This window comes from Bufo gargarizans, chromosome 4, assembly GCF_014858855.1.
Source record: "Bufo gargarizans isolate SCDJY-AF-19 chromosome 4, ASM1485885v1, whole genome shotgun sequence".
Taxonomy (NCBI): Eukaryota; Metazoa; Chordata; class Amphibia; order Anura; family Bufonidae; genus Bufo; species Bufo gargarizans.
Window position 1 is genome coordinate 385,936,771 of NC_058083.1, and position 14,030 is coordinate 385,950,800.

Consider the following 14,030-nt stretch of genomic DNA (forward strand, 5'->3'; position numbering starts at 1 on the left):
CTAAAAATGAGGAGGTTTCTTATAAATGAAAATTCACAGGATTGGGAGACTGATTATTAAAGAGTTTTTGCAAAATCTTAAGTTTTTTCCCCTGTGATTTAAATACAGAGGAGCAATTAAATATCCCTCTCCTTCTACGAGGACACTGCACATTGGTATTGACACTTGACTACACTTTACTTATCTTTTTTAATGAAAATGTCTTTGAACTATAAGGTCTGCTACAGTAATGCATTCCACTAACAGATATAACAATGCAAATTTTCTGTAAATCTGTTTGAACTACAAAGTCTGTTGCAGTAATGTATTCACTAAAACTGGCATAAGAATGCAATTTTTGCAGTAAATGCATTTGAACCATACAGAATCTTGCAGTAATACAAGTTTTTTTTTAAAGTAAAATTAAATGCATTTAATGGCATGGGTACAAAAATTGCATTATTACAGTATTGGTTTTACTGTAACTACCTGTTATCTTGCAGTAATATACAACACGTTCAGTAAAACAAAAAGAATAACTTTATTGCTGTAAAATTATTTTGCTGCAACTACTTGTCATCTTGCAGTAGTATGCAATGTGTTTATTAACACGGGTCTAAAAATGGCATTATTGCAGTATTGCTTTTGCTATAATTACCCCCTATCTTGCAGTAATATCTAACACATTTAATAATCCAGTTAAAAAAGGGCAGTATTGCTTTTGCTGTAACTACTTGTTATCTTGCAATAATATACAATGTATTCAGTAACATGGGTATAATGCACAAATATGGTTCTCAGACGAAGGAAAATGCTCAATCGCTCAGCATTTGCAGCAGAATGCTATTGTTGGCAATGAACTGCAGAAACTTTAAAAAAAGCTGGTTGTGTGTTTGTATACTGGGGAAAATGTGTTTCTTATTGCAGGATCTTATAATGGGCAGATCTAGCTGTCAGCAGCTGTAAGGACTCATGAATTTTGTTTGGGTCCACTTCCAAGCTGCATTTTTTGTGGCTCGGATGCGGACCTATTTACTTCAAAGGGGCTGCAAAAGATGCGGACAGCAGTCTGTTTGCTGTCCGCATCCGTACCTCCGTTCTGCGTCCCCGCAAAATAAATAGAACATGTCCTATTCTTGTACATATCACAGACTGCAAAAAACGGTGCAGCCATGTGCATGAGGCCTAATAAACACAAAACTCTGCCACTCACTTCCTCTATACATGCTTTCCCTGATTAAACTCCCTAAAATATACCCAAACATATCTCCCTGTTCTCTCCACATACTTTACTTATAGTGTCCCTATCACACTAGATTAGTGGCTTGTGTCTGTAATACTTCAGTAACAAATTCTGATTAGCTGATCAGGCTGTCTTTCAGACTAATCAGGGAAAGTCCTCACACCAACTTCGTCCCAGTGTCATGTGACCCTCTATCCCCTTCCTTCCTTATGGTTTTCCCCACCAATATACACAGCAAAATGTCTCTGGGAGCTGTTTTTACGCAATTCATCCAAAACAAATCTCAAAAACGTTAGAAATCTAATTAGCTTAGAATTTATTTTCTCATCCCTAGACTATGTATATATTATGCACGTATAAAATTGTATTTGGTTCTATCATCGGCTGTAAGGCCTCATGCACACGGCCGTTGTTTTGGTCCGTATCTGAGCCGGATGCAGACCTATTTACTTCAATGGGGCCGCAAAAGATGGGGACCGCACTCCGTGTGCTGTCCGCATCCGTTGCTCCGTTCCGTGGTCCGGTAATTTTTTTTTAACATGTCCTATTCTTGTCCGCGCTTTGCGGACAAGAATAGGCAGTTATATTAAAGACTGTCCGTGCCGTTCCGCAAATTGCAGACCGCAAAACACAGCACGGTCATGTGCATGTAGCCTAATATAGACAGAGTTCCTAGCTATCTGAATAATTTTCTAACACAATTTTATTCTTGATTCCAAAATTAGTTTATTTCTTTGAAGAGGCCAGATCAGAATGATAACATAGTGAAGACAACAACAGGGTTAATATTCAAGTGGCTGTGGCCTTTCAGCGTCAACTGCACTGACTTTGCTTTTCTTAAACTGAATTAACACTTTCTTTTCCTTCTCCCACCACTTACCCAACTACCAGTATATGCTATTCTACTATGTCATACAGACCTGCCTACCCATATGGCTTTGTATTAAAACATTATCTAAGGCCCAATGCCACAAAGGTTAGTGAAATGTAGTACAATAGTGCCACCTACTGTTAGAGGTTGATTTAAACTTTAAAGCTGCTTTTGAAGCTAGATTTCATTAGCTTACATTATAATATATTATTTTACATCACACACTTATGGTTTACCCTGATTCTTGGATGTCATTGCATGTATTTCTTAATTATGCAATAATTATTTAAGTCCTGAAATACCCCTTTAAAATATATAATAAGATCTCTTAAAAAGTAAGCATATTTCAATCAATAAATTTGGTGTGGAACCAATTACAAGTCCTCACAGCCATAAAACAAATAAAAACCATAAGTCTAACGAAATGCAGGAAAGCAAAAATGAAAAAATATTAATAAAAATATATCCCAGTGTTGCTAAGCTTGGTTAGAAGCTTGGTTGTTGCTACATATTCATAGCTTATTTCAGTTTTTGTCAGCTAGGAAAAAATGTTCAAATGCTTCTCCTCCTCTATGAGTGAATTTTATGTTCTTCATTTTACCAATGTCGATATTATCAAGTTCCCAGTTATCCAATTTCAATGAAGATAAACATGGCAGCAACTTCACTAGAGAGCACAGAGTCTGCACAACATCACCAATTGGACTGAATGTTCCCTCTGTGCTAAAATCTAAATATTTCAAGTTCTTGAGGTTTTGAAGGGCTTGCATTAGAAAAATCCAGCCGTTGTTACCTACACAATTAAATGAGAGGTCCAGAAACGAAAGCTGTCCAAAACCTTTTGTAAAATGAGCACCTATGAAAAAAAAGTCAAATAAGAAAGTAGGCTTTAAAGGTTTTATTTATGTAAGCATATATTTTCTAGCAAAGCAGAACTGCTACATTACCAAAATGTAATGGGATGTGTATGCACTTTGTGCCTTTATTCCATGTCTAGGAAAAACACTTTTATTCTGCTGGAAAACAGCTCCAAAGTGCCCAGCTCTGCTGCTGCAAGTGCCCGAAGAGAGGAGAGCTGCTTTAGTTGCTCATATCTTGGAATTGGTAGCCACTAGAAATATGAACCTGACCTTGTTTGAAAACTGTCATTCCAATCTTTCAAACAATACTAGAATCATAGCATTATATCCACTATATCAGCAGATAAAGCTGTTAGGCCTCTTTCACACGGCGTTACGGATTGGGGCCGGATAGGATGCGGGTGTTTGGCGGGGAAATCGTGTGAGTGAGCACACAATTTCAGTCAGTTTTGACTGTGATTGCGTTGCGTGGTTCAGTTTTTTGCAATGCGTTTTGCACGCGTGTGAGAAAAAACTGAATGTGTCACCCAGACCCAAACTTCTTCAATGAAGTTTGGGTTTGGGTTAGTTGTAGTATAGATTTTATTTTCCCTTATAACATGGTTATAAGGGGAAATAATAGCATTCTTTAATACAGAATGCTTAGTAGAAGGTCAATTGAGGGTTAAAAAATAAAAAATAAATTAACTCACCTCCTTCATAGCTGCCGGTCTCTGCTCTCTATTTAGGACCTGTGGTGACGTCACTGAGCTCATCACATGGTCCAATCACATGATCAGTCACCATGGTTATGGACCATGTGATTGGACCATGTGATGTGACGTCACCACATGTCCTTTAGCCGGCATCTCATGATTAAAGTAGTAAGACGAGATCGGCAACTATGTGATCAAGAGGAGGAGGCGAGTTAATTATTATTTATTTTTTAATCCCTCAATCCACATTCTCTGTCTTGAGAATGCTATTATTTTTCCTTATAACCCTGTTATAAGGGAAAATAATAAAGATCGGGTCCCCGTCCAGATCGTCACCTAGCAACCATGCGTGAAAATCGCACCACATCTGCACTTGCTTGCGGATGCTTGCGATTTTCACGCAGACCCATTCACCCATTCATTTCAACGTGAAAAATGCACAAAATAGAGCATGCTGCGATTTTTACACAACGCACAAGTGATGCGTGAAAATCACCGCTCATGTGCACAGCCCCATAGAAATGAATGGGTCCAGATTAAGTGCAGGTGCAATGTGTTCACCTCATGCATTGCAGCCGCGCGGAAATCTCGCCCGTGTAAAAGAGGCCTTAGAAATTAACTGAAGATTGGGGATCTGATGCTGATAAAAAATATGTTTTCTTAATTTTCTCCTCTGACATCTTATGATCAGGTGTGTCTTTTAAAGCAAAAAATACAGTAAAATGCTGCTCATTCTAAGGTAGGGAGTCATGTGTGTTGAACTAATCAGTGACTGACACCTATCTGTGTACGCATACTCACACAGGGAAGGCTGTCAGTCACAAAGTAGGACTGTCCACATGACTCCTAAGAGTAGTGTTTCACAGGTACTGTGAACATTAATTAGGATTTGGCAATTACGTGGAATAGTCAGAATAGTTATGGGTCAATAACATATTTTATCAACAGAGGCAGGTTTTTTAAACAACGCAAAATTTTTAATACTGCAAAAATTCAGTTTAAATTGGGAAACATAGGGGCACATTTACTAAGACCGGCATTTTAGACAACTGTCTTAATAAAGCCTCATAGCTTGCGGTGGTTCTGCCGAAGTTATTAAAAGGCGCAGGCCTCTCCATAACTTTGGCGCATCCAGCTCCAGTTCAAAATATAAGACAGCTTCCGAGCTGTCTTACATTAAGACCTTTTTCTTTGCCTGAAGCAGTCATAGAAAATAGTAAATGAGATTGGCCTGCCGGCCCGTCCCCTTCCCCACCCACGCCACACCTACAATTTTAGACCCGGCAAGAGGGGGGCCACAGCACAGATCTGCTCCTGAAATATGCCTAATATAGGTGTATTTCAGTATAATAAATGACCCCTCATAATGTTGCAGATACACTCACCTAATTTAATCACATCATCATCTGTCAAGTTCCACCTTCTAAAGCCAAGTTTGGACAGTCTTGGAAGTCCTTCAAGGTGATACAACAGTTCATCCAGGCCACATTTAACATCTGTGCCTCCAGGTAGTAATAGAGTTGTTAGTGAGGTAAGATGAGTCAAGGTTTGACCTGGAAGAAGATTTTTGAAGTTTAACATCTCAGATAATTATTTTGAATAGCAATCCACTTGGGCACTTACTAAATGTTTCCACTGACTGCTTCCCATTATCTTCCAAAAAGTTGTCAGACAAGTCAAGGATTTCAAGGTTTGTGAAGTTTTTTAGATTGTGTGCTGTAGAAATAAGAATAGAAACAAAGAAAATTGGCATTGGAAAAAGGGGTTTTCCAGTAATAATTACATTGTATCCTCCTGAAACAGAGGATTCATACTTACTTTATTCTCATATTTAGCCCCCCCCTCCACTCAAGTCCATTGCACTGTCTCCATCCAAACAGCAAAGTGAGCTGCTGACCTCCGTTACAGAGGCTGCAGCTGTCAGCACTGAATGGCCGTTCAGTGCTGACAGCTGCAGCCTCTGTAACGGAAGTCAGCAGCTCACTTTGCTGTTTGTCTTTTTACCCACATCCTATGCTCCTGACGAGCCACATATGGCGAAATGCGTCGAGCGATTAGAGGGGGCAAACTTATTTTTTTTTTTTAACTATGCTTGTCTGCGTCAATCCAGCCCTCTGTAGTATGTGAACAGGTGCACTCAAGCTCTTTTTTGCTCACACCCAGCTACTTAGTGTCCCTTGATTCGTGCTCATAGGGCCGACATTCAGACATCTGGTTCATAATCTGAACAGGTGACCAGGTCAGATCCAATGGGTAGATGTTTATCAATGGATTAGTTTGTTAATTTAGTCCAGGGCCTTTTAAGCTGGGTGTTTGAGCAGAGCACCTCGTCCGTGCCACGGTACACACTTTTGGCTGTGTAAGATCACTACGGCCGGTGGCATGGTGGTGCAGCCATTAGTAGCGCACCAGAAGTGGATTTTCTAGTGACCTTATCCACACCTGAGCGGCACCGCCGATTGCGGTTTTTCATGTGTCATCTCGATCCGTCTCAGGATTCATGGATAGATTTGGTCACTTAGAATTTTATATATAGTTAGTAGGTTTCCTTTCCTCTATTTTGGTAAATTAATAAAGTATTAGTTTTATCTAATTTCTATAGCGTTCCGTACCACAGTGATATATGCTAATCAGAGGCACTTTAAATGATGGCAGGTGTATGCTGACTCCTATTTAACATGATTTTAAATTCTGATTTAAGATTGCTTAATTCTGAACACAGCTACATCCCCAGTTATAAGAGGGTGTGCACACTTATGCAACCACATTATTATTATTATTTGGTGGAAAAGTTCTGAAATGATTTATCTTTGTCTAATTTTTTAAATCACAGAAACCTGACATTTTAACAGGGGTGTGTAGACTTTTTATATCCACTGTATGTATCACTTACTTTGTCACATATGCCAATAATTTTCAAGACCATTCCCTATAAACACACAACACAGTGGGGCAGATTTACAAATGCTTTAGGTAGTGTAAACTTATCCAGGCTGCCTAGACATTCACAGGGGTTTATCACAATTGCTCAGGCTAAACTTGGTGCACAGCTAGACACTTTTATCTAACTTTATATCAACTAGTGGTTGGCTTACTCTGAGACTGAATTTTATGCAAGAATTGTGACACAATTTTGGAGCAAAATGTTGCATCTTAGATCATGACTCCTTTCTGGCTAAGCCATGTCCCTTTTTTAGTAGGCTACACCCACCTTTTAGCAGTGAGGTTTTCCAAAGTTATCTGTTCCAAATTAGTTTAAGGCAAGATGTAGGTGCAAGTAGCAAAAAGTAATGAGGGGCACTCCAAATTCGGGAAATGACACACAGCACTATATATAGTTGTGTTCAAACCCCCAATGCTGTAAAGGGTTTTAGGGAATTTAGTGTACATTTGTAATTGTGTTCAGAATGAAATCTTACAAGGACTTTTTAAAGAACCAAATGCAACTAAAATGACATCAATTGTTTTTGTAATACAGTATTAAATGTTTTTTTTGTGATTTCTTCATTGACACAATTATTCAACCCCTTAAAGACTACCACTCTTAAGAACAGAGGTTCATTCAAGTGTTTTCGATCAGGTATTAAAAACACCTGTGGATGTCAAGGAGCAGCAATCAAGCATAATAAGCACCAATTAGGCAGATTTAAAAAGACTGTGATACTCAGCTCCTTCTAGACATTTACTGGTGTGTTTACATACATGGTGAAGTCAAGAGAATGGTCCAGGAAGACAAGAGAAGAGGTGATTTCTCTTCACAGGAAGGGCAATATAAGAAGATTGCAAAGATGTTAAACATACCAAGAGACACCATAGGAACCATCATTCGCAAATTCAAGGCAAAGGGCACTGTTGAAACGCTACCTGGTCGTGGCAGAAAGAAGATGCTGACTTTGACTGCTGTGTGCTACCTGAAGCGCAAAGTGGAGAAAAGTCCCCGTGTGACTGCTGAGGAACTGAAAAAAGATTTGTCAGATGTGGGTACTGAAGTTTCAGCTCAGACAATAAGGCTACACTGCGTAATGAAGGCCTCCATGCCAGAACTCCCAGGCGCACCCCCTTGCTGTCTCCAAAGAATAAGAAGAGTCGACTGCAGTATGCCAAAAGTCATGTGGACAAACCACAAAAGTTTTGGGATAGTGTTCTGTGGACTGATAAAACAAAATTAGAACTGTTTGGGCCCATGGATCAACGCTATGTTTGGAGGAGGAAGAACAAGGCCTATGAAGAAAAGAACACCTTGCCTACTGTGAAGCATGGCGGGGGGTCAATCATGCTTTGGGGCTGTTTTGCTTCTACAGGTACAGGGAAGCTTCAGCGTGTGCAAGGTACCATGAATTCTCTTCAGTACCAGGAGATATTGGATGAAAATGTGATGAAGTCCGTCACAAACCTGAGGCTTGGGAGACGTTGGACCTTTCAACAGGACAATGATCCCAAGCATACCTCCAAGTCCACTAGAGCATGGTTGCAGATTAAAGGCTGGAACATTTTGAAGTGGCCATCGCAGTCACCAGACTTAAATCCGATTGAGAACCTCTGGTGGGACTTAAAGAAAGCAGTTGCAGCGCGCAAGCCTAAGAATGTGACTGAACTGGAGGCTTTTGCCCATGAAGAATGGGCGAAGATATCTGTAGATCGCTGCAAGACACTTGTGTCAAGCTATGCTTCATGCTTAAAAGCTGTTATAACTGTAAAAGGATGTTGTACTAAGTACTAAGATTGATGTCACTTGGGGGTTGAATAAAACTAATAATGATGTGAGCACAGAAAAGACATTTGTGGTTATTTCATTATAAATGTTATGTTATATTTGTCTGCCTTACAAGTGCCTCTTTGATTTAATTGTAAACAAGATGACTGAAATGATCAAAATCAAGGTCAAACTGGCCAAAACACTCAATTTCAGTGGGGGTTGAATAATTGTGAACACAACTGTAAATATATTAAATATTTACTATGGTGAGCAAGTTAATACACTGACAACAATAAAATCATACATACAATAAAACAAGGTCTCCTATCAATCTGGACATTGACTTGATGTAGTCCCAATAAATACTCTGATCAAAAACAATTGCAAGGGATGACGGCAATATAAGGATGAAAGGCTTTATTTATAGCCCAGCGGCGTCCCACGTGGTATGGAGTCTCTAACCACTGAGGAAGGGTCTACCCACTGAGGAAGAGGTGTAGACCCTGAAACGTGTCTGGTTTTGTTGGAACAGTGAGCCTTTTTCCATATGCCAGGATTTAGCTATAGGATTTACCTATGTCATTGATGATTGCTCCCATACGGACTATCTAAGTCACTTCGGACTGTGTTTGATCCTCTGAGAGGGGGCAGGACCGCAGGGAGCGTCTGACATCATACCGCTGTGAAGCCGAGGAGTCACTTGAGACGTCACGTTAGAGACTCCATACCACGTGAGACGCCGCGTTGGGTAACAACGGCAGGAGAATCGAGCTGAGGATTCAACGTGTGATAGAGTGTGGTAAAGTAAATCCTCCACTATTACTATCATTTGGTTATCCTGCTGGGGAAGCGGGACATACCCTGGATGTGTGGGACAGTGTGCAGTGTGGATTCAGCATTGCAGGCAAGAGGCTGAAACAGTGTGTCCTTCCACCAGGCTCTATTGAAGTCCACCGCTGGGCTAAATAAGTACTTACATCCTTATATTGCCGTAAACCCCTGCAATTGTTTTTGGATCAGAGTTTTTATTGGGACTACATCAAGTCAATATCCAGATTGATAAGAGACATTGTTTTATTGTATGTATGATTTTATTGTTGTCAGTGTATTAACTTGCTCACCATAGTAAATATTTGATATATTTATATAGTGATGTGTGTGATTTCCCGAATTTGGAGTGTCCCTCATTAGTTTTTGCTATTTCCATTTTTTTCCCAGACGGTTTTGGTGGACCGAGAGGTGAGCACCCTGATCCATTCCATCTGTAGGTGGAGTCGCTGTTCTCTATCTTTTTTTTTTATTAAGCTCTAGGTGCAGTAACATTGCTAAATAGGGGCCAGTGTAATTGAACTAATTTCCCTTTTACTGGATCTGGGTGATACACTTCCACAATAGCACTGGTGCAGCAGAGGTGGCAGCTTAACATTGGCTTTGATGCCTAAAGGAGCCCAAAACTCAATTTGCCACATATTTGGTAGTAAGGGCCCTAAATGGGGATCATGCTCGGCAAGGAGAATTTTTTTTTAAGATAGTTCACAATATTACATGTAACACAGAGGCAGTTATATATTTGATCACATGCCCGTGTAATCTAGTCTATATCAGGATGACCACAAGGGCCTTGAAGGTACGTGTGTTAGAACATGCTAGTAGAATATACGCAGCCTCTGATGTAATGGAAAAAGATCTGGATACGTTACAAGCAGTTCCATGACATTTTCGTAAGTATCATGCCTCCGACCCTCGGGGCCTCAAAGTAAGAGGCATAGATAGAGTCAGACTGGGATCTAGGGGTGATAATATCAAACAAGCCCTATTACGTAGAGAAATAGGTGGATAGTTATTTTGGACACAATGGTCCCTTGTGGATTGAATGAGTCCAATAGCTTTAACTCATTTCTATAAGATGACGCAAATTTTAAATCAGGGTATATAATTTTATTTTATGTCTAAAAAATGTTTTTTTTTTTATGTTCTGTTATTTGCGGGCCACAATACGTCCACGGATCACACATGTTCGTGTGAACTAGGCCTAACACTGATCTTTGATATGTATTATTTTTAATGACTCTGTTTTTAATTTAGTGAAATCATGGGCTTGAGATGGATCATGTTGTCATATTTATCTGGTATTTATTACATTAGCGTTATCTTCCCTTATACATAGTCCCAGTTGCCCCGTCAGTAAAGGCTCTTTTGATTCTGGCCATCTGTATTTGCGGGTCATGTGCGTTCCACTGGGTCGCGGTCCCGTGTATGCACTGCTTGGCCCCATCCAGACGTGCTCCATTGTCGTCATCACGGTTGCGCTTGCGCAATGGGGTGGCGCAGACCGGCTGAGGGATGGCGTCGCGCATCATGGCGGTATCGCGCCCAAGTGGTGGGAGCACATCTGTCCACAATTAGGTAATTTACCCACCTCACCGGTCCCTATATATACCCTGTGTTTTAACATTCTTGTACCTCCTGGCGAAGCCGTTAAGGTGAAACACGCGTCGAGGTCTTGCGCTTGGGGCTTTCTCACCTTCTCTTGGTCAGACCATGTCTTCAGGTATATCCCTCGTAGAATGTTATTATAGCCAGATTGTTATACCATAGTGTCCCTATCAGGCCTATGTTACATACTGACATTGTTAGTTTAATAATTCTCACTATTTGGTGTATATTGTTCAACATAGTTACTTGGGACTTATGCTGTGTATTGTAAATTGAATAAGTTATTGTCATACAACATACTCCCCTACTGGGGTAGGTAATATGTATCACTATTTTAGTTGTTATATATACTGTATACGCCCCAATTTTAGAAGATTTATGATCTTCTATTGTGAGACATATTTCGAGACAGAGCATACAACCTGGTATCCAGAGACTATCACAGTTCTGTAGAGGTACATGGCCGTCCAATGAGGTGTTGCTCCTCGCTTCTCTGTATATCCTTTGTCAGCTTGCCTTTTTTTCTCCAGTTTTTATATATATATTATTGAAATAAAGTTGTTATATTTTGTGATAACTGGTTCCACTGGTTTTTTCGTTATTAGGTTGGAGCCTATGACAGATTTTGCATTAGGGCCCAGGACCCTCAAGTTACTCCTCCTATGTGCCTTCTTTTAGAGCTTGGGGGTACTCTCTTTCCTTGGGGAGAGAGCATCTTAATTGGCATAAGAAGACATAGGCCACACATGCTCCTCTGGAATTTTGGGAAGAAAATAATCTAAATGAGCTCTTAACAAGCTCTGCTTCTAATGCCACCAGATGACAGGCACCTATCCTATAAGTCCATGTTCAACCCTTTAAACAGGCCTTGAGACATAACTCAAATATTAAATAAGCCAGCACCTCATCTGCCAACAGCTGTTTCAGGTTGATTGGCCCTTATCAGTGCAGAGCAGATAATACTGGCTTAATTGGGTGAGAGGCCTAAATCAGGATTTGGGGGGTACTCTCTCTCCTTGGGGAGAGAGAGCCTTAATCTGTGTGAGGAGATTTATAGGTAATACATGCTCCTCTGGAATTCTGGGAAGAAAGGGATGCAAATGAGCTCTTAACAAGCTCTGTTTCTGATGCCACCAGATGTAAAGCAGCTATCCTATAAGTCTATGTTCAATCCTTTAAATAGGCTTTGAGACATGACTCGGATAGTACTCTCTGCTCTGCACTGATGAGGGGGCAATCACCCTGAAACAGCTGTCTGTAGATGAGGTGATGGCTTATTTAATATTTATTTTCCATGTGGGAAAAATAACACCATTCAGATGAATGGAAGTAATTTAAAGCTGCAGAAGTATCTGCAACAAATCTACAATATGTAAATTCACCCTTAGGGCTCATGCACACAAACGTATTTTTTCCAAGGTCCGTTCCATTTTTTTTGCGGCCCTTATGCGGAATCATTTACTTCAATGAGTCCGCAAAAAAACAGAAATGGCTCAGTGCATTCCATTTCTGTATGTCTGCATGGCGGTTCCGCCAAAAAAAAAAGAAAATAGAACATGTCCTATTCTTGTTTGTTTTGCAGACAAGTATAGGCATTGTTACAATGGATCTGCAAAAAAAAATCCGTATTTTTTGCTGATCTGTGTTTTGCGTATCGCCAAATACATACAGTCGTGTTCATGAGCCCTTAGGCTGGAAACAAACATACAGGGGGACATTTATCAAAACCGATGCTCATAGCAACCAATCAGATTCCACCTTTCATTTTTCAGGACTCCTTTGGGAAATGAAAGGCGGAATTTGATTGGTTGCTGTGGGCAACTAAGCCAGTATTCCTTTACACAAGTTTTGATAAATCTCCCCTGGAGTCTATTTGGATTTTTTACACAAAGTTTGAAGTGGGTCCGGCAGGAGGTAGTAATGTAAGCCTTCCTTTTTATTTCCTTTTAAATCCATTCCTGGCTTTTGGCAAATATGCAATACCTCAAAACAGGGTTTATTCTTAGAATGTTAACTGGTTTTAATGTAATGCTTTTATCTAGTGTATTATACCCTCAATAGTATTGCGCATTAATAATTCTTACTCAGCCACTTCTAGGAGGCTAGGAGATGGAATCCAGGCTGCTCCTAGTTCAAGGTGAGGCTAGTGGAAGCTGAAAGAGAGATAGGAGCGGCACTATAAAGGGGGCACAGTGTATTGCACTAGAAAGAGAGCACAGTGTGTGGCACTATAAAAGGGAGCACAGTGTACCAAGGCCTTATTACTTCTGGCACTACACCACAAAGAGATTCGAATAGGAAACTTAGGTTGTGAGCCCTATTTGGGACAGCTTGATTCTAATGTCTGTAAAGCACGGCAATCTATATAAGTGCATAAAATAAATAAATATGGTTTTGTTACTACTAGGAGCACTGTGGGGGTGTTTACCTATACTGGGGGCACTTTGAAGGCAATTTCCCTCCTGGCTCACCATGAAGGGGGAGCTTTATAACAATTGGAGGCAGTATAAGGTAAATTATTTATATGATAGGGCATTATTACTACTACTGAGGTACTGCTGGGGGGTGTTATCATTACAATGTGGAGGGCACTACTGCTAACAGGGGTACTTTTGGGTAACATTATCACTATTAGGGCATTATTACTAATGAGGGCACACCCGGTGAGAATTATTAGTGTTAGTGGGACTTTGGAAATCACTGTTACTACAGGGGGAATATCTGTATGGCACTATTATATGCATTTCTACAGTATAGTAGTTGGGGCATTGGTGCAGCAGGATAACTCTGTTGGGGCACCAGAAATAGTGAGATAGAAAATCAAGGAACTTAAGATATCTGTGTGTAAAGTCAACAGGGAGAAGATGTGATGAAGGTCTGAGCCAAATCAAGAAGAAGAGGAAAGAGACCGTCTACATCAGAGGAGACGTCAATGGATGCAAAAAGTATGGGGTGCTGTATTACACTGTATGTTTTGTAGAGCTGTAGTTGAGTGCTCTCATTAAGAGAAACAAAATAAGAGTATTGCAGGTTTGATACCTTTTAATGGCTAATAAAAATAGAAGTAATGATATTACATAGCGAGCTTTCAAGACATCACCAGTCCCTTCATCAGGCGTACTTCAAGAATATATGAAGAAACAGCAATATATATACAATAAGAACAGAGACACGGGGGAATGAATGGACATTTGAAAAATAACAGAACATCATATCAAAGAGCTTGAGAATGAGTCCTTAATTATCTTAC

The 14,030-nt window shown here is 40.1% G+C and overlaps 1 protein-coding gene across 5 annotated transcripts in view; it reads right to left on the reverse strand.

Moving 5' to 3' along the window:
- Positions 1-1,761: 1,761 nt before the first annotated feature.
- Positions 1,762-14,030, reverse strand: part of NLRC4 (NLR family CARD domain containing 4) — a 204,396-nt gene continuing 192,127 nt past the window's right edge. For all 5 annotated transcript variants that reach the window (XM_044292150.1, XM_044292148.1, XM_044292151.1 and 2 more), the window contains 3 exons: positions 5,272-5,364; positions 5,034-5,201; positions 1,762-2,949 (listed from right to left, as the gene is read on the reverse strand). In XM_044292150.1, the coding sequence (XP_044148085.1) occupies positions 2,618-2,949; positions 5,034-5,201; positions 5,272-5,364 (593 nt within the window). In that variant the 3' untranslated portion in view covers positions 1,762-2,617. The remainder of the gene's footprint in view (positions 2,950-5,033; positions 5,202-5,271; positions 5,365-14,030) is intronic.